This window comes from Heloderma suspectum, chromosome 3, assembly GCF_057233095.1.
Source record: "Heloderma suspectum isolate Gila_16-S chromosome 3, 16-S_ref, whole genome shotgun sequence".
Classification (NCBI taxonomy): Eukaryota; Metazoa; Chordata; class Lepidosauria; order Squamata; family Helodermatidae; genus Heloderma; species Heloderma suspectum.
Window position 1 is genome coordinate 114,154,251 of NC_139460.1, and position 22,074 is coordinate 114,176,324.

Sequence of the window (22,074 nt, forward strand, 5' to 3'; positions counted from 1 at the left end):
GCGGTTTGATCTCTAGTTCCTCTCCCTCTTTGAAACCCAGCTTGTACTTCCGATAGTTCTCGGTTCACATACTGCTGAAGCCTAGCTTGTAGCATTTTGAGCATAACCTTGCTGGCATGTGAAATGAGCGCAATTGTATGGCAGTTTGAACACTCTTTGGCATTTCCCTTCTTTGGAATTGGAATGTAAACTGACCTTTTCCAGTCTTGTGGCCACTGTTGAGTATTCCAAATTTGTTGGCATATTGAGTGCAGCACTTTAACAGCATCATCTTTTAGGATCTTAAATAGCTCAGCTGGAATACTGTCATCTCCGCTAGCTTTGTTGTTACTGATGCTTCCTAAGGCCCACTTGACTTCACTCTCTAGGATGTCTAGCTCAAGTTCAGTGACCGCACTATCATGGCTATCAGGGGCATTAAGATCTTTCCTGTATAGTTCTTCTGTGTATTCTTTCCCCCTCTTCTTAATCTCATCTGCTTCTGTTAGGTCCCTGCCTTTTTTGTCCTTTATCATGTCTGTCTTTGCACAAAATGTTCCCTTGAGATCTCCAATTTTCTTGAAGAGATCTCTAGTCTTTCCCATTCTGTTGTTTTCCTCGATTTCTTTGCATTGTTTATTTAAGAAGGCCTTCTTGTCTCTCCTTGCTATTCTCTGGAACTCTGCATTCAGTTGGATATATCTTCCCCTATCTCCCTTGCTTTTCGCTTCCCTTCTTTCCTCAGCTACTTGTAAAGCCTCATCAGACAGCCACTTTGCTTTCTTGCATTTCTTTTTCTTTGGGATGGATTTAGTTGCGGCCTCCTGAACAATGTGACGGACCTCCGTCCATAGTTCCTCAGGCACTCTGTCTATCAGGTCTAATCCCTTAAATCTATTCGTCACCTCCACTATATATTCATAAGGGATATGATTTAGGTCATACCTGAATGGTTTAGTGGTTTTCCCTACGTTCTTCAATTTAAGCCGAAATTTTGCAACAAGAAGCTCATGATCTGAGCCACAGTCAGCTCCAGGTCTTGTTTTTACTAACTGTATGGAGCTTCTCCATCTTTGGCTGCAAAGTATATAATCAATCTGATTTCAATGTTGACCGTCTGGTGATGTCCATATGTAGAGTCACCTCTTGTGCTGTTGGAAAAGAGTGATTGCTATGATCAGCGTGTTCTCTTGACAGAACTCTATTAGCCTTTGTCCTGCTTCATTTTGTACACCAAGGCCATGCTTGCCCGTTATCCCGGTGATTTCTTGACTTCCTCCTTTGGCATTCCAATCCCCTATGATGAAAAGGACATCTTTTTTTTGGTTTTAGTTCTAGAAGGTGTTGTTGGTCTTCATAGAACCGATCAACCTTAGCTTCTTTGGCCTCAGTGGTTGGGGCATAGACTTGAATTACTGTGATGTTGAATGGTTTGCCTTGGATTCGTACTGAATCATTGTGTTGTTTTTGAGATTGTACTCCAGTACTGCTTTTCCCACCCTTTTATTGACTATGAGTGCTACTCCATTTCTTCTAAGGGATTCTTGCCCACAGTAGTAGATATAATGGTCACCTGAATTAAATTCGCCCATGCTTGTCCATTTTAGTTCGCGGATTCCCAAAATGTCGATGTTCAATCTTGTCATCTCATGTTTGACCACCTCCAGCTTACCTTGATTCATTGATCTTACATTCCAGGTTCTTAAACAATATTGTTCTTTACAGCATCGGATTTTCTTTTCACCACCAGACACATCCACAGCTGAGTGTCCTTTCGGGTTTGGCCCAGCCGCTTCACTCTTTCTGGGCTACTTGGAAATTCCCTCTGCTCTTCCCCAGTAGTATATTGGACACCTTCCGACCTGAGGGGCTCATCTTCCGGCTTCATCTCTTTTAGCCTTGTGATACGTTCCATGGGGTTTTCTTGGCAAGAATAGTGGAGTGGGTTGCCATGTGGACCACATTTTGTCAGAACCCTCTGCCATGACCTGTCCGTCTTGGGTGGCCCTGCATGGCATAGCTTATGGCTTCACTGAGTTACGCAACCCCTTCACCACAACAAGGCAGTGATCCATGAAGGGGAGCAGATAAGTATTCCTGCCAAAAAAAAGAAGTCGGAAACACCAACCTTTTAATGCAGGTTTTCTTAGGATGAAGGGTATTAGCATTATCCACAAGAATACATGAAGCAGACAGCCTTGTTTTCATAGGAAATAAGTGCCCATGTTATATGTGATTTCATGCATGCACATACACAGAGTGTTTGTAAAACCAGAACAGACACCCACTTATAGCAATAAAGTTGTCTGTGTTGCTCCTGTGGGAACAATGAATTTTTTATATTGTTGCACAGCTGGTTTGTGTGTGCCAATTCCAGTGGGCAAAAACTGTCCCTTTGCATATGCCATGAAACTATTTAATTGTTGGAAACTTGTCTGTGGTGCTGGTTTTACAGTCCTTTAGAGTTACAACATTTTTAAAAAGAGCAATGGGTGATCCCATTTTAAATTAGAAGAAAGAAAAACCCTCACATCTAATGTGTAAAAGGATTTTGAATTACAGCTAAACCTGCTGTTATATACATAGTTGAAAATGAGCTTTCCAGATTCTTATGTACTTTCCCCTATGGCATACGCTGTGGAGTGAATTCATTTATTTTCTTTCCTCTCACCACTTAAGTATGCATCATTAACATACATCCAGATGTGATACATTTCAATAGTGATTTTAGTGGCCTCGGGCAGGTCAAGGATTCTCAGGGCTGCCTGGCTGGGATGCAGAGGTGACTCTGCTTTGCATCATCTCTCTTTCTGTTTCTGCATGTCAAGACCTTGCAGCTGGTCAGCAGCATAGAACAGGGGTAGGTAATGGTTTTGGGCCCAGGGGCACATTGGACAGTTTGAAAAAGTGTCCTGAGCACCACCACAACTTGCCATGGAGGGTATGGCCGATCAAAAATGTTGAGAGTGCTCCTGCTTTGCTGTGTGTGTAGGTGTTGTTTGTGAGAGCTGTGTGTGTGGCAGGGGAAAGGGTGCTTCTTCTATCTGGCTGCTCTCTTTGAATAATATCTCTTGTTTGCTACTTTTCTCTCTCTGGATGCTTTTGCTTTTGGGGAAGCGCGTTTTTGCATAGACTGAGCGATTTTAATTTGCAAATGACACTGCCCTAAGCTTCTGTTTGAGGGAGAATGTGAGGGGAAAGGGTCAGTTATCCAAAGAGTTAGTCCCAGGCTAAGGGAGACCAAAAGCCCTTCTTTGGACATCTTTGTTTGTGGCAGTGTGGAAAAGGATTTTGTTTTATGCTTGCCTTGAAAGTCTTGGACAGAGCCATAGATCAGTATGCATGGTAGAAAAGGCACATTCCTCAGTTCCGCTGGCTATAATAACAATAGTACAGTAGGACTAAGAGCAGAAGTGGCCTTTGATGACTATTCCAGATCCGTCGTTGGCCTAACAGCCTTACCCCAACCTGGTTTTACTCTATCTGAACTTGATGTAAAGTCTAGGTAAGAAAATGAATAGAAAATCTGATTTTAAGGTGTCGCTCTTCTTTCTGTTTAAGGAAAAGAGACAAATAGTGCATGAACATAGTTTGTTTGATATTTGTTGGCCAGATAAGGCAGAGACAAATGTTGTATATTTGCAGTGTTTGTAAGTATGATGTCAGTCTTAACCTAAAGAGGCTCCCCTGTCTGGAAGTGAGAGGCGATATGTCTGTCATGTTGTTTAGTCCAAAGCTTGTTCCCAATTAGGGTGCATCTGTGAGCTAATCCAAAATCCATGTGTTTATTTTTTGCCTTAACTACAGGACTGACCACCAAGAACTGAATTACGAAACACAAATATTCAACTGTGAACACCCAAATAGATTCATTTCTAATTCCTTCGCATGTGATTGAATTTAGACAAAACCACATTAGAATATAGCAAGCAGTAGCAGCACATAAACCCAAGTTGTGCATGCTTTTCACACTATGATGGCCACTATCTGCTGCATACAGATGTGTCTGTCCATATTAGGGGTAAATATAGGGAGAAACGTGTAAGCTGAAAACCTGATGCATTACATTATTGAAAGCCAAACTGTAAGGTTAGCCACACAAGTGTTTAGGTAGGATGGGGTCTATCAACAAACACTAACCAAGAGTCAGTTGTATAGCCACATATGTTGGCACAAACATTTAGAATGTAAGAGCACATGCAGCACTATGCCCAGAGATTTAGTCTTTTTGAATAAACAACACAGTGAAACACTAAACATACTGCTCTTGCCAGATCACTTTACCTCTTGCCAATATTGCTGTCCTTTTCTATTGGTGGGTGTGGTCTTGGCTATTCCCAAAGTCATTCTGTGCCTGTGGTCCCCAACCTTTTGGAGCTTGTGGGCACACTTGGAATTTTAAGGAAGTGTTATCATTGCCATCACAAAATGGTGTCATGGGGGTGTGTTGGGAAGCACCATATATAAAAGAACAGAAAAAGAGAGAGTACTTCAAAATGGTGAAAATGTGGCAAACTTTCTTCTACCCAAAATGCTGAAGTGCATTGCTGAATGTGGTTGAAAAATGAGCAGGGTCTGGGTGCCTCCATCTGTTGTGGATAGGCGTTATAGATAGAGGAACTAGCTAGAGAAAATAATAACATAATTCAAAATTACTCACAAACTCAATGAATGACCTGGTTCACAGAGTACAGGTTGAATACGGGTTACTGTTGAATTGTGGGTTGTTGTTATTTGTGAATCCTGTACTATGGTTTAACTGTGGGTTGTTAACTATGAACAACCCAGAATTCACAGCCAACAACAAATGATGGGCTTTCCTTCTGTGGTGTTCATGGTTAAAACCACATAATTAAATCATAATGCAGGGTTAGCATGTAACGGCAACCCATGAGTCAACCCATACTCTGGGTTGTCATTATGTGCAGACCAGCCCAGTATGAAATGCTAACCCATTTGCATGTAATAGCAAATCGTGGGTTTAAAAAAACAGCTGCCCTACATGCCAGTACTACAGCACTGCAAAGGCATTTGGGATACAGGGAGGTAGCAGACAAAGGAGAAAGAAATAACCCAGGGATTGAGAAAACAAACCACAGTTTGATCATCTGCTAGACAAACTATGGGTTAAATAAACCATAGTTTAGCGTTACATATCACAGAGTGCATGTATTTTATCCATTCCCCAGAACAGGCTGCTCTATTTTTTAAAAGTCTTCCCACTGCCTCTTGGCTGTCATTGCTTTGTTTTTGCTCCCCCCTTCCACCAACCCACAGGCTGTCTCCTCTCCTATCCTAGGAGTTGACACACCCTCATGCTGGTTCCAATTAGAATGGTTCTCTCCCTCCTCTCCTCTTTTCCATGCCTGCTGGCCAATCAGAATGGTACGAGGGCCTGAGTGGACAACATTGGCAGCGCAGACAAACAAGGACAAATGTGAAACTGGGCACTGGCATTATACTGTAGTCTCCCTCAACATGGTGCCCTTCAGATTTGTTGGAATGAATTTGAGAGGAATGGAGACTAACTGGATTAATATATTATCCCATGGGGAGTGGTAGGTCTCCAGGGGTGCTGTGTTGGGGAAGCTTGTTCCTTTCCTTGCCTTGCTTGCCATCCCTCTATGCTTTCTGCAGGCTGTGATGAGAGGAAAACAAAACAGAATGTGCTGGGAAAGTGAAATGGCATAAAGCTAGCTTATCCTCCAGCAGAAGTACAAACAAATGAGAGGAAACTAGAGGTAAGATCAAGATTGCCTCTCAGTACTTTTTGAAAAACATAAGGAATGCCTGCTCTACCTCCAGCTTCTGTCTAGTTTACTTTTATGTTGAACCTATATGGGCATTGCATACTTGGGTTGTGCCATCAAAGGACTGCAGTGCTTAGATTAGGATCATAATTATATTGGGTTAATCATGCTAACTCCAGTTCCACTGATTTCTACTCCAGATACAACTATGGGTCTATTCCAAAATATACTCCAAATACATGGTCTACTTTAAATAGGGATGTTGGAGAAATCTGCAATGGATTCAAATCAGTTCAGATTTCTAGAAATCCAACCTGCTGATTCTGCAGGGGACCAGCTTTTCTGGAGTCATGTGGACTTGCAGACTGGGTTTTCACCTCTGAGGGGAATTTGTGCTAATTTGTATTAGCGCTAGGGATGTATGAGTATTTCGGTTCATTTTGCAAATCACTTGAAAATGCCTTGTTCACAAACCCAAATACAAACAGGCGTGCATTTTCTCTGAAAATGTTTGGAATTTCCTGATCTTGCCTTCATGTTTGCAAACTGTGTACTTGAAACATGTGCAACTTTCTTTAAATGGATAACTTCCTTTAAATACACAACTTCCTTTACACAACTTTCTCTAAAAATTAGCTCACAATTTCCCCGTTCGTGCGAAATGAACAGTAATTGCAGATACAAGTGCAAATCAAAGAGAGATGAGTGACAAGCTGATATTCGGAGAGTCTTGACAAGCTCGAACATTGCTCTTTCTCCCATCCCTAATTAGTGCTAATGCGCATTAGTACATTAGCGCTCATGTGTACTTGTGCTAATGTTCACTTGTGCAAATGCATTGGTCCACATTAACTAATGCATATTAGCACATTAGTGCAAGTGGGCATTAATGCTAATGCAAATTAGTACAAGTAGAGTGAAATTCTAGTTAAAACAAAATCCCAGTCCCTCAATGAGCAGATGACAGAATGAAAGATGCCTGACAATCTGCCGAACACAGACGGAACCGATTTAACAAAATCCATACATCCCTAACTACAAATATAACTATGACTTGGTCCAACTGATAAGACTTGTATGAAAAGGCTGCTAAGGACTTTTGTCTGAACAATGTCTCGGTTTACATAGTTTGTAGATCTGTGATGCAAAAGGGGGACTTTTGTGTGACAGGCTATTAACAACGAAAATGGATAGGTAAATGTAGAAAGGAGATAACTTGTGCTGGATGACTTTGATTTACATGAATTTAATAAACATAGATGTTTTGAAAGCAGAGACAGCCCTGCCACACAGCAGGGTGAAGTGTCCTGCTTCGGGCAGTGTCATGAGGGGAGGAAGGATGAAGGCAGGAGTAGGTGCAACAAGACTTCTTAAAGTGTTGGTCCTAGCAGTGTAGGATGCTATTTGGTCTCCATTTCAGGCAGCAAAATGTCTTGGGCTGGCACTCACCTGGTCTGCACATAATGCTAAGCTGTGCTGTGGTTTGTTGAAACCTGGCTTGTTGTTGTGTTCAAACCCATTCCTGCAAACAAGTCACAGTGTGTTAACCATCTACAAACTACAAGTAGAAACCATAGTTTGTTGTTTGCTTATGAAGTCTGAGTTGTTTAAACAGTGGTTTGTTGTGAGGTCTGAACCCAGAACTGTGATTTATGCCTGGCTTGTTTGTGTTGCTGTCCACCCTAAAACAGAGGCACCCAGCAAGAGCAGCCTGAAAAAAAAAAGCATTCTGAAGGCTGTGTGGGAGAGAAACAAACCAGAAAAAGGAAAAACAAGCTACAGTTTGTTTGCTCCTCTGCAAAACAATTCATGGCTAAAGTAACAAACAATAGCTCACATAAACAATGGCTTAGCATTTATGTGTGGATACAGCCACTGTTTGGAAAGGGCTGTAGTGCCTTGTGACAAGTAAAGTATTAACTGTTCACCTGAAGGGGGAAAAAATAATACTTAAGACAGCTAAACTGTTTTGAGAATCTATGGAGAAGTAACCCTTTGCATCATGAGAGTCATTTTTGCTTTGCTTAAATAAAGTTATTTGTTGTGTTTATAACCTAAAAGGAGTTCGAGCCGGTTGTGATGAAATGGGAGCACATACAACTGAAATTCTCTGTTCTCACATGATAATTATTTCATATCTGTTAATCCTTAAATAGGAAGTTCTGTCCTCCATAATAGCGACTGTGTCAGCTTGACTATCGTAAATGAGAGAGTTTTTCAGTGAGATCATTTATCTTGGGGTTTATCTGATGAACTTCATGTGCCTGGAAAGCTCATTTAGCATCTTGTTCACCATTATAAAAACATTCGAGTGAACTGTGCATTAAATGAACAAATGTCAGTGTCATTTTTAAATGTCCAGTTAAACACATCTAGCTTTTAAATGAGGATTCCTTTTGGTCTGCAGTTTAAGAAAAAAATCTTTTTACAGTTTTTTTTAAATAACGTAACTTAGTAATATGCTGTCATGCAAATATGTTTTAAGCAATGTGGGACAAAATTCATGGGAAACTCTTTGATCCAGCAGAAATTTCCATGAATGGAAAGAGGAGTGGTGATTTTTGCCATTTCCCTCTTCCCTCTGTAGTCTCCTGGACCCACCCCAAATTTACTCTAGATGGTTGGGAGTCCCTCTGGAACAGTATGGAAGATGGTGTGGGGAGCTGCAGAAGAAAGGAGAACTTTTGAAAACAACAGCAATACCTCCTGCCCTCTTCTTTTTATGGAAGCCTCCAGTGGATCAAAGAGCCTTATGTCAGGGCTAGTGTCAAGGGTAGGCATGGTTGGGCCCCTGTTGAGGGCCCACACCCCAGCAGGGGCCCATAGCAAGAGCTGCTCCTCTTCTTCATCACTGTAATCTGCTTGTTTGCCTACCTGTAACTCTGGCCCAGACAACAGTTGTGGTGAGGAGGACCAGAAGATGCCACTGCCGACCTGCTCACTGGCTCTCTGCCTGGCAGGTGGCAGTAATGATGAGAAAGAGGATGAGAAGCAATAGAGCTGGTAACAATGGTGATGAGAAAGTAGACTCATTGAGGAAGGGGGACTACTGATGGTGTCTTGCCCAAGGTTTTTCAAAAATCTGGACCCAGTACTGAGCACCCATGAATGGAAAGACAGCTTTGGGTACAACCCTGTGACACCGTCATTTTCACCTCCTTTGACCATGAATTTATTTTTATTTGATATTATATGAATCTAATTTTAGTTCAGTTTTATACACTGTTTTGGGCCAGTGTTAGAGTAGTTCAACATATTCTTCTGAGTTTAAAAAAGATATAAAAGAAGAAGAAAAATATTTCCTTAAAATCTGAGGCATTATAGCATCTTTATAAAAACAGCAACAACAATTTCCAGGACTTCTTACCAGTAACCTGGTTTAAAAAAAGTTTATGTCTGTTACATAGGGAAGTATCCAATGCTGCCTGCACACCAGCAGAACCTACCACTGGCATAACAGGAAGCTAGTGCTTCCTAAAGCAACTGGAAATAAGCCAAAATGGTAGTTTCTGGAACAGAACAGGTCTGCAGATCCAGATGTAGTGAGCTCTGCTGACCTATCCCATTCCAGAAACAAGTGTTTTGACGTGTTTCCAAGTTGATCTAGGAAGGGGTGCAACACAAATAGCAGAGGTGGAATGGCAGCAGTGGATATTGCCCATAGATTTTACTCTGCTGTGCACCCTAATAATTCTTTTTTCCATCTCTAGCATAATGCATAAACCCTCCCATTTTCTCCCCGACTGAAATTAAAAAGTACAGGGGCATGTTCAGGCTAATGTCATTCTGTGATATTCATTTAGGCTAAATGCAAAGAAGTTAGCACTAGACAATTAGAGTTCTCTTGATGTTTTAAAAGCAGGGGAATTTATTACAGAGTTAAGATTTCATAGCGAATATGACATTCCGAAACACTGTAACACTATATAATTAGTATGACTTGCTATGTGGTTCCTCTCACAGCACACTCATGATGAGTTTTGTCACTAAAACTGCTTGTTGCTCAGGTGTTGCAATGATGTCTGGTGGATGGGGTATATCTGCCAAAGGCAGGGCCGACCCTATAAGTGGGGTGAATCCTGTGCCTCAGGTGGCGGCATGGGGGGGAGTAAATAATTGCATGCCCCCTACCCCCACCTTCCACGAGTGCCCTCCACTGCCTGGTGCTCCAGAGAGCCCCATCGGTCACTCTCCCACTGTGGTTGGCACAGCTGTCTTGAACTGCCGCCCAGCCTGAGCACCCACTGTAGTGCTGCCAGCTGGGTGGCAGCTCCGGAAAGTCCCACTGGCCCAGCAGATGCCACAATGAGAGAGCAGGTAGTGGGGCTCTTTGAAGCACCCACCTACCCTCTCTGGCCGAATGGTGTGATTGTTCATAGAGCTGGCCAGGCCCAAATGCCTGGCTCTAAAGGGGTCTTTCCTCAGAGCGAGGCGTTATGGGGAGGAGGGGTGTCCCAGGGGATCATCAGTACCACAGTTCAGATGATCTCCTAGGATACCCTCCTCCCGCCATGCCTGGCTCTGTTTAAGGATCGCTTCAGAGCCTGGCCATGGCCAGATCTCTGAACAGCCATACCAGGCAGAGCTGTCAAAGTGGCTCTTCAGAGAGGTCAGATGATGACAATGGGGTGAAGGGTGGGGGCAAACAGTGGAGGGGTGATAGGAGCAGCAATGGGGGGCGGGCTCTCCTGCGCCTTGCAGTGGGAGAGCTTGCATCAGCACTGACCAAGAGTGTAGTACGGGTAACTAAATCTCACCTGTGAAATTCAGGCCTGTGTTTTGCTTGGTGCGGGGTTCTCCTAGGATTGGAGAGGGTTCTTTGGGATAATCCTTAATAAATACATTATTAGAAAGGATCAGTTTTTACAGCATTTTATGCGGCTCTAAGGAACATAAGAAGCTACCTTATACTGAGCCAGACCCTTGATACATCTAACCCGATATTGTTGACATTGACTGACTGTGTCTCTCTAGGGTGTTATGCAGGATTCTTTCCTTCCCCTATCCAGAGATACTGTGAATCGAACCAGCGAGGTGTTCTCCCACTGAGCCATTCTATATTGTATGCTAAATTATAACTGCCAGTCAATTTGTGGGATTTAATTTTCTTAATCTAGGACTGTCAGAAATTGTGCTTGCTTACAAGCAACAAATAGACATGGTTCAACTCACGGGAGGATTTCTCTAGCAATATAGTAAGACTCAGATACTTCATAATGCAAGACCAGGCTTTGCTAGCCTCAGGTATTCCATCCTACCCATCTGGATTTGGGCCTGAAAGATCAAGGAAAAGTGTGGGTGCATGGAGGATAAGTTGTAAGCAAGCACAGTTTGTAACATTGTACAACATCAGTACTGATCACAGGGCACATCTGTTAAGATATCAGCATATCCACAGTGCATGTAGATATCTTGGTTTGGGTATAATTCATTTTGATGAAAGGTTTTGAGCTCCAACAGTGATTAAACAATATGATTGTGCTGCTTGAAACTCATGCATATAGCAGCTGGAGTTCGTTTGTTTTTAATTACATGCATTAAGTATTCAGACTACCATCTTAACTTTACTTTTCTTGCTTTTTTCCCACCAGATCCATCAGCACCACCTGCCCCATCTAATCTTCAAATTGCCAACTCTACTGTGAACAGTGATGGAACTGTAAGTATAAGGATTATTTGGGATCTCCCAGAGGAACCTGACATCCCAGTCCATCACTACAAAGTCTTCTGGAGTTGGACGGTCAACAGCAAGTCTCTTGTTCCAGCTAAAAAGAAGAGAAGGGAGACTACAGATGGGGTAATAAATTTTTTAAAATAAAAAGAACTGGTAATATGTGTGTCTATGTTCCAAGACTCCACCACTGATTTCCTGCTAGCCTTGACCTAATACAAAACTTCTTTCCTAAGAACCTGAGAAGAACTTGGATATTTAGAAGTCACCCATATAAAAAGGAGGAACAGATAATATTTACTTAAGAAGAAGCCCATGAACCAATAGGATATTAAGTTTACTTAATGGAAAATAGTAATATATTGTTTGATTTAACATGTTGGCCGCTTATAGGCCACACATTGCAGTGAATTTCTGGTGGTGATAGTTATTACGAAGGCTCATGTGATACCAAACCTCCTCCTGCATAATTCTAGTATACTGAATGAATTAAGGTACTTCTAAAGTTGCTACTTAGTATTAGCATTGATTTACAGAGAACAATGTGCCCTAATATGTACATTGCCTTATGTTAGCATGGAAAAAGCAAAATAGCAATAGAATAACACAAGCTAATATCTATTCTCATTTAACCCATTGCTACCTCAAAAAAGGCCACTCATGTTATATTTCAGGGTGATAACAATGAGTCCTGAACTCCTGTAGCACCCTAATGAAAACCCATCACACACATTTTGGCAAAAGTTTTCATATGCTGAAATCCACTCAAGTGCACAGTTTGGTTTTTTTAAAAAAACAAAACTAGTTTTCTAGAGTAACACCAAAAGGGAGAGTGTATGCAAAAGACAGCAGGGGGTATGTCCCAGTCATTTGCTGAGTGCAGATAAATTCAATGTTCAATGAAAGTAGGTGTGTCCTGCTACTAGTATGACCATAAGGTGCACTCAGTTCTTGGCAACTAGTCTTCAATTTGTATACCTCCAAAGACAGAATCACCCCTTCATGGATCACTGCCTTGTTGTGGTGAAGGGGCTTGCGTAACTCAGTGAAGCCATAAGCTATGCCGTGCAGGGCCACCCAAGACGGACAGGTCATGGCAGAGAGTTCTGACAAAATATGGTCCACTGGAGAAGGACATGGCAACCCACTCCAGTATTCTTGCCAAGAAAACCCCATGGAACGTATCACAAGGCTTAGTAATGTATGGCTGTGAGAGCTGGACTATAAGGAAGGCTGAGCGCCAAAGAATTGATGCTTTCGAACTGCAGTGCTGGAGAAGACTCTTACGAGTCCCCTGGACTGCAAGGAGGTCAAATCAGTCCATCCTAAAGGAAATCAACCCTGAGTGCTCATTGGAAGGACAGATACTGAAGCTGAAGCTGAAATATTTTGGCCACCTAATGCGAAGAGAAAACTCTCTGGAAAAGACCCTGATGCTGGGAAAGATTGAAGGCAAAAGGAGAAGGGGACGACAGAGGATGAGATGGCTAGATAGCATCACCGATGCAATGAATATGAACTTGAGCACACTCCGGGAGAGAGCGCAGGACAGGAAGGCCTGGCGTGCTATGGTCCATGGAGTCACGAAGAGTCGGACACGACTGAACGACTGAACAACAACAACAACAACAAAGACAGAATCAACATCCCAAGAAATACAAATACCTTCTATAGTGAGGAAATTATTTACAGTCCTGATATATATAGCTCAAATGCAAATGTACTACAATGTGATATAGCCTAATTTGAGTGGTTTGGCAAAATAAACAAAGGGAGAGGAAATTCTTTTGCTTCTGCATAGAGTACTAAAATGTAACTATAGTCCTACCTTACTTTAACAGAGATTTCTGCTTTTACAAATCTTGACATGGTCTTGGTAAGTCCCGTAGTTGGCTTGGTGCAAGGATCAGTTTTGTGACTTGTAAATGATTCATAGCGGAAATACTTAAAATACTTAAATATGAGATTTCTTGAAATATGGATGATTCCTCTTGTTAACAAAAGCAGAATTCCTGCTCAGTGCTTTTCATGTAAAAGCACATGGCAGTGTTTTTAGAGATACAGAGTAGGTAAAATGATAGTTATTGTTTTAACCAATTTAGGCTGCAATTTAAGCACATTTCTAGAGTATGACCCACTATACACAATGAGACTTACTAAACACACGTAGGATTGCACTGTTAGTCTGGTGCACTAATTCAACGGAACAATGAAAAATTGTTAGCTAACTGGAACAAAATTCATTGCCAATAATAGACTGTTTTCCTATTCTTTATCAGTATTGCTTATGTTTGCAGTCAGTTCTAACATCATGCTTTATATGTATGCCTTAGAATGTGATGGGCACATATTTTGCCTTTAAGAAAATGTTTTGTACTTTTATTTAACTTACCTAAGTTAATTATTCTATTAAATGAATATGCTACAGTAAGTACAATGATCATTTATTTCTTTATTTAAAATATTTCTATACCACCATTGATTTACCATATCACAGGTTGGTATATCTTTTATTGAACCTACCTCAGTTGGTGTAGAAGACACCAGAAGTTTACCTACTACCTTCTTTTCTTCGATAAAACAAGCAACTGCTGAAGTAACAATGTTTGAGTAAATCCATAACTGATCTGTACAATTATATTTTATTCAATTATAGTCCCAGAATTATGTAATCCTTGAAAGCCTCCAACCCAACAGTAATTACATGGTGGAATTGCAGGCAGTAACATACTGGGGTCAAGTACGCCTGAAAAGTGCCAAAGTGTCTCTCTACTTTAGTTCTGCTCAGACAGCTGTTAATAACAGTAAGTGGTGTTTTCAGAAATAAATCCTAAAAACTGCTGACATTTCTATGAGGGGATATTTTTCTATGCAAATATAATAAATGACACCTTTGCTGCATACTTGAATGATAGTTTATTGTGTGTGCTCTCAGTTCTGTAGGAATCTGCTTGCAGCCGAGCATCCTGTTTCTAAATAATAGACTAATACAGCTCAAGGACTGTACTCTTGTTTCATTCAGCACACATGCACGCATGCATGTGTGTGTATGTACATATGTATGTTTGTGTGAAGTAAGACAGCAGCAGAGTTTCTTTTTGTATGTATTCTGTTCGCTAAGCCTTTGAAATGTCTCAGCTAGTTTCCCTACACACGTTAGAACTAGAGGAGAAAAATATTAGTTGTAACAAGTTCCCTTTTTGATCGCTAGCAGTTTCCGTCCCCTGCTGCAGATAATATTCAACTTACAGCATACAAAATCTTTGCCGATCTAGGTTCAGTTACTGTAATCTCCTCATGTCAATTTTGTGGTTTCATTAGTTTACATTTACTTCAAGGGCACCTCTTTCTGTTACCACAGCTAGATTTAAATTCACTCCTTTAGCTACTTGGAGACATACTCTAATATTTTCTTGATTCTGTTAGCCTCCCTTCCCACCCGTCATTGATTATATTTCTGTGAAGTTCGTTATCTGCCTCATCTTTGATTGCTTTTTTCTTATGGTTAGTGGACTTTTATATTTTGGATTGGCAGTTGAAAAGAAGCAGGGTCACTGTGTTTGACGCTATTTTTTTGTCATCCTGTGATACTGCTGTGGCCGATATTCCAACTCTTGGATAACGCTGGGCAGGCACTGGGTGGTGGTATGTGTTTCAAGTTGGCCTTCTCCATATAGTGTGAATAATTAGCTCATGGGAATTATGCACATGCAGATTGCATGAGATTAGGTTAAATATTAATTGCCCATTGTGACTCCTTGGGCAGGGTTCTAGCTTAATATGTATTAATTAAATGTTGTGATATTTCAGCCTCACTAAAATCTCCTTGCCATTTCCTCTGTGGTATGCAGAACAAATAATTCATTCTCTTTCCATCACTACAAACTAGCTTTAAAAACTTTGCTTTAGGGTTGTCTAATCTTTCCTATTTCCTCAGAAAATAGCAGGGATTATATTTATGTGAAGTTGGATGTTTAATTCATCTTTGATTCCCCCCCCCCCCCGCATATTGTGTTCCAGTTTAGTTAATTCCTATTTTTGGGTTGGCTGTTGTAGATAAAACTTATCATTTTACTGACTACTGCTTTGGTTGGCTCTAGATGCATTGTTCTGTATCAAACGTAGCCAAATACTGCATTTCCTTGAATGTTATCTGAATCCTATGAATTCATAAAGACTGCAATTCGTTTTGATTTCCTTCGGCTAGAACATATATATGAATGATCTTCCATGAGTATTTGTGGCTGTGTGTGTGTACTTGAAAAAGAAACAGAAAGGAAATGAATCTCAGAAAAAAATGGGATAAATATTTGGATTTATTCTTTTCTCGTCATTATTTCTGTAGAACTGTATAAAGGGAAAGTCTGGCAAGAAATGTTAATATTTGATTTATAAACATGCAGACTCCACTGGGCTATGTATGTGATCTATATAGGGATTCCTTGACAAAATATTGGATTGGATGACTCCATCAGAATGTTCTGAAGAGTAGGCATGCTGTCTCTCCCTTATTCTTGGGCATAGAACAGAGGTCTGGCCCTGTGTTATGAGGCTGGACTGCTTCTAAAAGTTGTTATGTATATGCAATATAAGTCCTGTGCAGGCATTCAGTCTTCACACATGAGGGGAAAAAGTGTGGTGGGGGTGAGGGTGCACTTTCCTGCCACCAACATTTCATGTGCCTGGCTGCTATGTAGATCTTTGTGTGTTGAGCACAAAGGTTTACAAGGGCTTGTAAGCACATTCAGCTGAATGTGCACACCAGTTTCCCCATGATTGGGAAATCTGATAAGGTCTCCCTGCAGACTTTAATACTAAACAAATGAAAGTCTTTACAATCACCCACCTGCCCAGGGACATTGTGGGCAAGGCTTGTATGCACACCCTCACCCTACATGCTTTTAACCTTTACATGTGCATGTTGAATGTCTGTATAGGACCACCGCATTCAACACAGTGTTCTCAGATGTGTCATTTCATGTCTACTCTTGACCTATTCAAGTAAACTGATCACTGAGTACCATAGGATTGGGACTAGGACTGATGCTACTGTATGTATAAAGGCTAATCCATATGATTAAAAGTCAAGTAATATCTGATTCCTAGGGCATAGCTACACTACAGATATATACCACTTTTAATAGTCTTTCTCTAAATCATTCCTTCTCACTAGGGAACCCTGAAAACTATAGTTTAGTGGAAGATTTTTAGGATATATGTACTTTTCCTTGAAGTCTATACTTAGTGAAATGCTTTGCAATATCTAGTGAATTCATGTAATTAAGATAGTGCCCTTCATCTATGCAAACATGGGATTTTCCAGCAATATTTTGTCTTGCAGAAGACCAGGTATCTACAGTTGGGAAAGCAGCTGATGCTCTTCCATCCTTCAAAGGAAGACCTGCTCGTCTTCTTGAAATTGGAGTGCCTTTTTATCAAGATGATCAGCTTCAAGTGAAAGTCTACTGGAAAAAGACAGAAGGTTGGTGGAAAACTCTCTCTTGACATCCGTTATTAAGAAGCTTGAATTCAGATAGGTTCATGGTGGTGGCAGAAGTCCAAATATAGAAGAATGGGTGTTGGTCTCTCACAACAGGTGGTTTGATTAGGATTTTAGGTTTCAAGTTGGCTTGTTTGAAATGAATTATAGTTACATTAACACAGTTTGTTGGTCTGGATTAATCACAAGCTGTGATTAAACAGAAGTGGAAGCAGATGTTTCCAAACTACTCCTCCTGGCTGTGTGGGAGGAGGAGAAGGGGAGTACCTGTGTTCGAGATTCACTGTGGGTTGTTCCTGCTATGCTGATCTATTGTTTAGCATGGCATGCAAATGTCTAGGTATTTGCCTTCAGTATGAGCTGAGTGGCTGGTTTTTGTTGTGAAAAGGAAAGATACTGGACTAGCTGAACCTTTGGTCTGATCCAACAGGGCTTTACTAGTGTTTGTTTATTTGTTTGTTTGTTTATTTATTTATTAAATTTATTGATCGCCCATCTGGCTGGTCACCCAGCCACTCTGGTCAATGTACAAAGCATCTATGTGATTATAGAACTTATCATTGTGAACTCTTTGAATCAACCTATTTTGACAGAGCTGAATTGCTACCGAGCATGTCCAGTTAGTAGAACAACATGTTGTGAAGGGAAGTTTAAAAATAGGCAAGGATACCGAGTAGTTGCAGACTAACAGCGCCAATACCAGAAGAATATAGAGTTAAAGTAGTATCACTATATTAATGAAGTATGCATGTTGTGATCAGTTTTCCAGGAAGAAATAAATAAATCTGCTGCCCATTCTGTCTTGTGGGTTAATCTTGGAAAATATGATAGCTAAGTGAGTTCTGGAATAGGGTTAGGGTTAATCTTCCCTTTCTTATATGACTCTTACATTAATTTCACTGAGCACATGTTACTGTTACTAATTATTATAATATGCAATGTCCTTCACTTTAACCTCTCCCCCCCCCCCCCCAGTTTGCTGTAGGTGACTAATGTTGCTGTTTACAGTCAGGGATCTAGGAGACCATGACTTTCCAAGGCCACCCAGTGAGTTAATTACTGAATTGGGATTTGAATCCCTGGCAGGCAGGTCCAAGTCTAGCATTCACTCCAACATGCCATACTTGTTTAAAGAGTTTGAGGGATGCAAAGCTGGAATATTTCTTTAAAATCCCAGTCACGTTTTGAAATGCATTTCAGGCAGAAATGCTGTTTTTATGACATCAAAAGTGCATGCATCTCAGGATGTGTGTTAACATGAATAAGCCCATGCCTCAGGTTGTATAAAGCATTACGAAAGTATAGGGCCACATTGTGGGCCTATGTTAAGGATGAGTCACATCCTGCCGTTATAACCAGAAATCATGGGGCAGTAGGGCTGTATGGCTTGTACTCAGAAAATGGTTCAGTGGATTGATTTGAACCTTGGCAGTGTAGGGTGGGTTGGTCTGAGGATGGATTGTGCCAATTTTGAGATAGGAAGAGTAAGAAATGGCTCATTTACAGGAATGTAGCGTTTTATGAATGGTCTCTAGCAGTTTGACACGTATTATGTGTTTTCTTCTCATTGACTTTGCTTGGGGTTAACGTTTATGGGCTGATTTCTCCATTTGTACAGCATAGTTTGGGAAATAGTTTATTGTGTCAAGTCATGGTTGTGCCCTAGCAATCTTGTAAAATGTTTGCAGTATTGGTCACCGCTTGGGTACTTGTAACATGGAATGGTAGCTTCAGTGCCTGATAGCTTCCATTGCATAGACTCCATGGCCCTGTTCACATGTAATGGCAGCAAATTGTGGGTTAATTAACCCACAATTTGCCACAGCACGTGCTGCCATTGTTTTGAATATGCAACCTCCAATTGGCCTGATTGAAGGTTGCTCTGTGACATGCAAATTCAGACATTATGCATTAACCACGGTTAACCTAACTACTAATTTTAGGTTGTCTTTGGGTTGTTTAAGCCATGATTAACCCATAGTGTCTGGGTTCGCATGTCACAGAGCAGCCTATAATTGGACCAATCAGAGGTTGCATATTCAGAATGGTGGTGGTGGCATGTGACCCTAGCAAATCATGGACTAATTAATTAACCCACGATTTGCCGCTGTTACGTGTGAACCAGATCAAAGTTTCTATTCCAGTGAACTGACAAATCTGGAACTTAGGTTCACCACTCTTCCACTGACAGCCATCCAGCTCCAAAGGAGTGGTAAAGTTGGAACTAACAACATTATGAGATACCATACCATATGCATATTGCCTAAATGATGGATCTGTTAACAGCTGTAATTTTCCAGCGTTTTGGAGTTAACATGAAAAGCCCTTAACACAACTGTATATTTTTTGTTAATTGAATATTGAATATTCATAATATGCCTATGTATAATTATCACTGAAATATATAGCAATTAGATGAGGACAATTCACCTCCTATCAATGAAAAGAAGAATGTGCTTGCGGCTGGATTTTTCTGGCCATTTTAGCTGTGTGGAATTAGAAATTATGTACTATTTATGTAATATAGGGAGATATCTCAAACAGATCTTTTTTTAACTCTTTGGCACTGGGAGCCGACAATTCTGGGAGTAACAATCTGTTGCCTGGGACAGATGCACAGTCGTAGAAGGTTAACTGCATGTGACACTTGGGATCGTATGCAGTATTGAAATGGCTAAAATAAAGGTTTTTCATGTCATCTTTCCTCTCCCCAGCATTTGTTTAATAGGAAACTGAGGTTTTTGCATTTGGATGGGAAGCCTTTAAAGATCTTTCAATCTTCTCGGGCTTTTAATATGACCTTTCTCCCTATGGGAGACTGTGGTACAAATGGCTCAGGGATTGACCCTGCCATGCCCTGTGATGGCTAAGACCTAACAAACTGAAACATTGCCATATAGGAACACAGAGTGGCATGTGAAACTGAGTTGTGTATTACTTGCATCAAGATTAATCCCCAAGAGCCCACAAATCCTCTGGAGTGACAACTGGCAGTGTTTATACTCTCACTTCATTCTCCGCAAAGGATCCTACTTTTCTGCATCCACCCTGGTTATGCCCTTTTAACTTCCCTCTTTAGAAGTCGGTCACTGAGTAACCAGATTGAACCACAAGCTATCCTTTTCTGTGGTCGCACCTGGTCCAGGGATTATTAGTGGTCTGATGCCAGAAGCAAATTAGTTGTTGAAGATGGTACATCAGAAACGATGCACTGCAGCAGATCTGAGATAATCTTGTCTCTGTAGGCAGGGACTTGCATTGGACCAATTAGTTAAAAGAAATTATTATTTGAGACTTGTGCTCTAACCCCGCCCCACAAAAAAGATGTTAACCATAAGAAAAAATCCAGAATCCATATAGTGCAATACCTTTATTAGCCGATTCAAAGATCACAAAAAATGTGCAAGCTTTCAAGATCTCCAGATCCATCAGGCAAAATGTTACCAAAACCGGTTGGTGGGTGGGAATAGTGGAGATAGGGAAGGCTGGCTAGATATTGTAGTCTGGATGTCTGCTTGGTGAGAGTCTTAAGGTGATATGGAGGAGGAGAGGTTGCAGACATTTAAATTGCTCTAAATTTATAGTTTCAGAGTGGCTTTAGCTTTGTAAACTAAATTTTGCAGGAATAATATTTCAGACTTTATATTTCCGTTCACCTGGAATTCTTTCTTAAAAAGGACTATTGTGTCAGGTTAGCCTTACATTAAGGGAGGAGGTGGGTGTCTCTGTTTGTCTTAAAGTCAAATTGTCCACTCTTTTGATACTGTTAAAGGACAAACTATTCCACCACAGTGAAACTTGGCATCAGCTTTACTTACTCATTTTAATATTTGTTTAGTGCCCAAAGCAAAGAGTACTTTATGTAAGATAAGGGAAAGAATCCTAAACTATGTGGGATATCCAGCTAAGCTGGATTCCTTGCTAAAACTAGAAGGAATAAAACAAAGACCACGAGAAAGTAAACAAATGTGCTACAAACATGTTTAAATTCACTTGCTGAAAAAAATAAGATGTTTTTCCCCAAGCATTTACCTGTTGAAGTTTATTATCTTTCTTATGGTTAAATAACTTGTTGTACAAGGAAGGTTGGCTCAGGTATTGCTTTTTCTATCAGTGTGGGCTGCCTGTGAGTGTGTTACACACTGTGATGGAGTATATACATATAACAGTTCTGCCAGGCAGGATAAGTGGACCCAATCCTTCTAAACTTCTGGTTGCCACCACCTCTCCTGTACCTTCATCCTGGACAGAGAGGAACATCCAGAGCTTACAGGTTAATTATCAGGATAGAGTAGTGAATAGCTGACTCCCCATCACTGTGAGGCAAGTCCAGTTTCTTTTCCCTTTCTCTCTGCTTATGAGAGTGCTGCATAACTTCGTGGTCTATGTGGCAGTGGAGGAGATGAACTAGAGTTGGTCAAAAGACTCTGAAGTTTCTACAACAACAGCTTTATTAAAAAGGAAAGGAAAAAAATGGAAATATGCATAAAAAGAAAATAAACAATACATTCTCTAGTTTTTCCATAGAGTCCAATCAAACCTATGTTCCAGAAACACTGTTCCTGCCGTGTAGTCCCAGATTGTGGATGGTTATCATAGGATCAAGTAGAGGGGAAAATACTCCATTAATTATTCCCCTGATGTTAAAGGAAGTGCTGGCCAGAGAGACCAGGACTGACTCATTAGAAGTAGCTGTTTTGATCTTTGTTTACAACCCATAGTCAGGCATTTGTGACATTATCACATTCTCAACTCAGGAAGGTAGAAAGGTGAGGTGAAAATTGGGGAGAATCTGTCTCATTTCTCCCTGCTAGATGGGATACACAAAAGGGAGTTTTGTAGGATGTGTATCTGGGAGTGAGGCTTGAGGACATGACTTTCTCACTTTGAGCAATGGAGTTAGAGAGACAGCCATGACACATGGCAGCATTCATGACACACACACATAATATGCAAAGGTGACAAATCAGTATCAGTGGCTGGCAGAAACTTTGTGATCTCAGCAGCTGGAACAAATGTTCCCACAAAGATGAAAGGTGCTGCTAGTCAATAATACTCAAAATCTACCACTGACCACAGCAACTACCCCACATACCTAATTAAAGTAGGGTCATACTGGTCCTATGTACACCTTATATTGGACCAAAGCCAAAAGATTTTGTTTTCAGCAAAAG

The 22,074-nt window shown here is 40.8% G+C and overlaps 1 protein-coding gene across 1 annotated transcript in view; it reads left to right on the forward strand.

The window, feature by feature from the left end:
- The window catches only part of ANOS1 (anosmin 1), a 137,490-nt gene that overhangs the window by 94,849 nt on the left and 20,567 nt on the right, over positions 1-22,074 (forward strand). Inside the window, exons 7-9 of the mRNA XM_084844239.1 lie at positions 11,321-11,526; positions 14,057-14,204; positions 16,742-16,882. Coding sequence (XP_084700365.1) covers positions 11,321-11,526; positions 14,057-14,204; positions 16,742-16,882 — 495 coding nt within the window. The remainder of the gene's footprint in view (positions 1-11,320; positions 11,527-14,056; positions 14,205-16,741; positions 16,883-22,074) is intronic.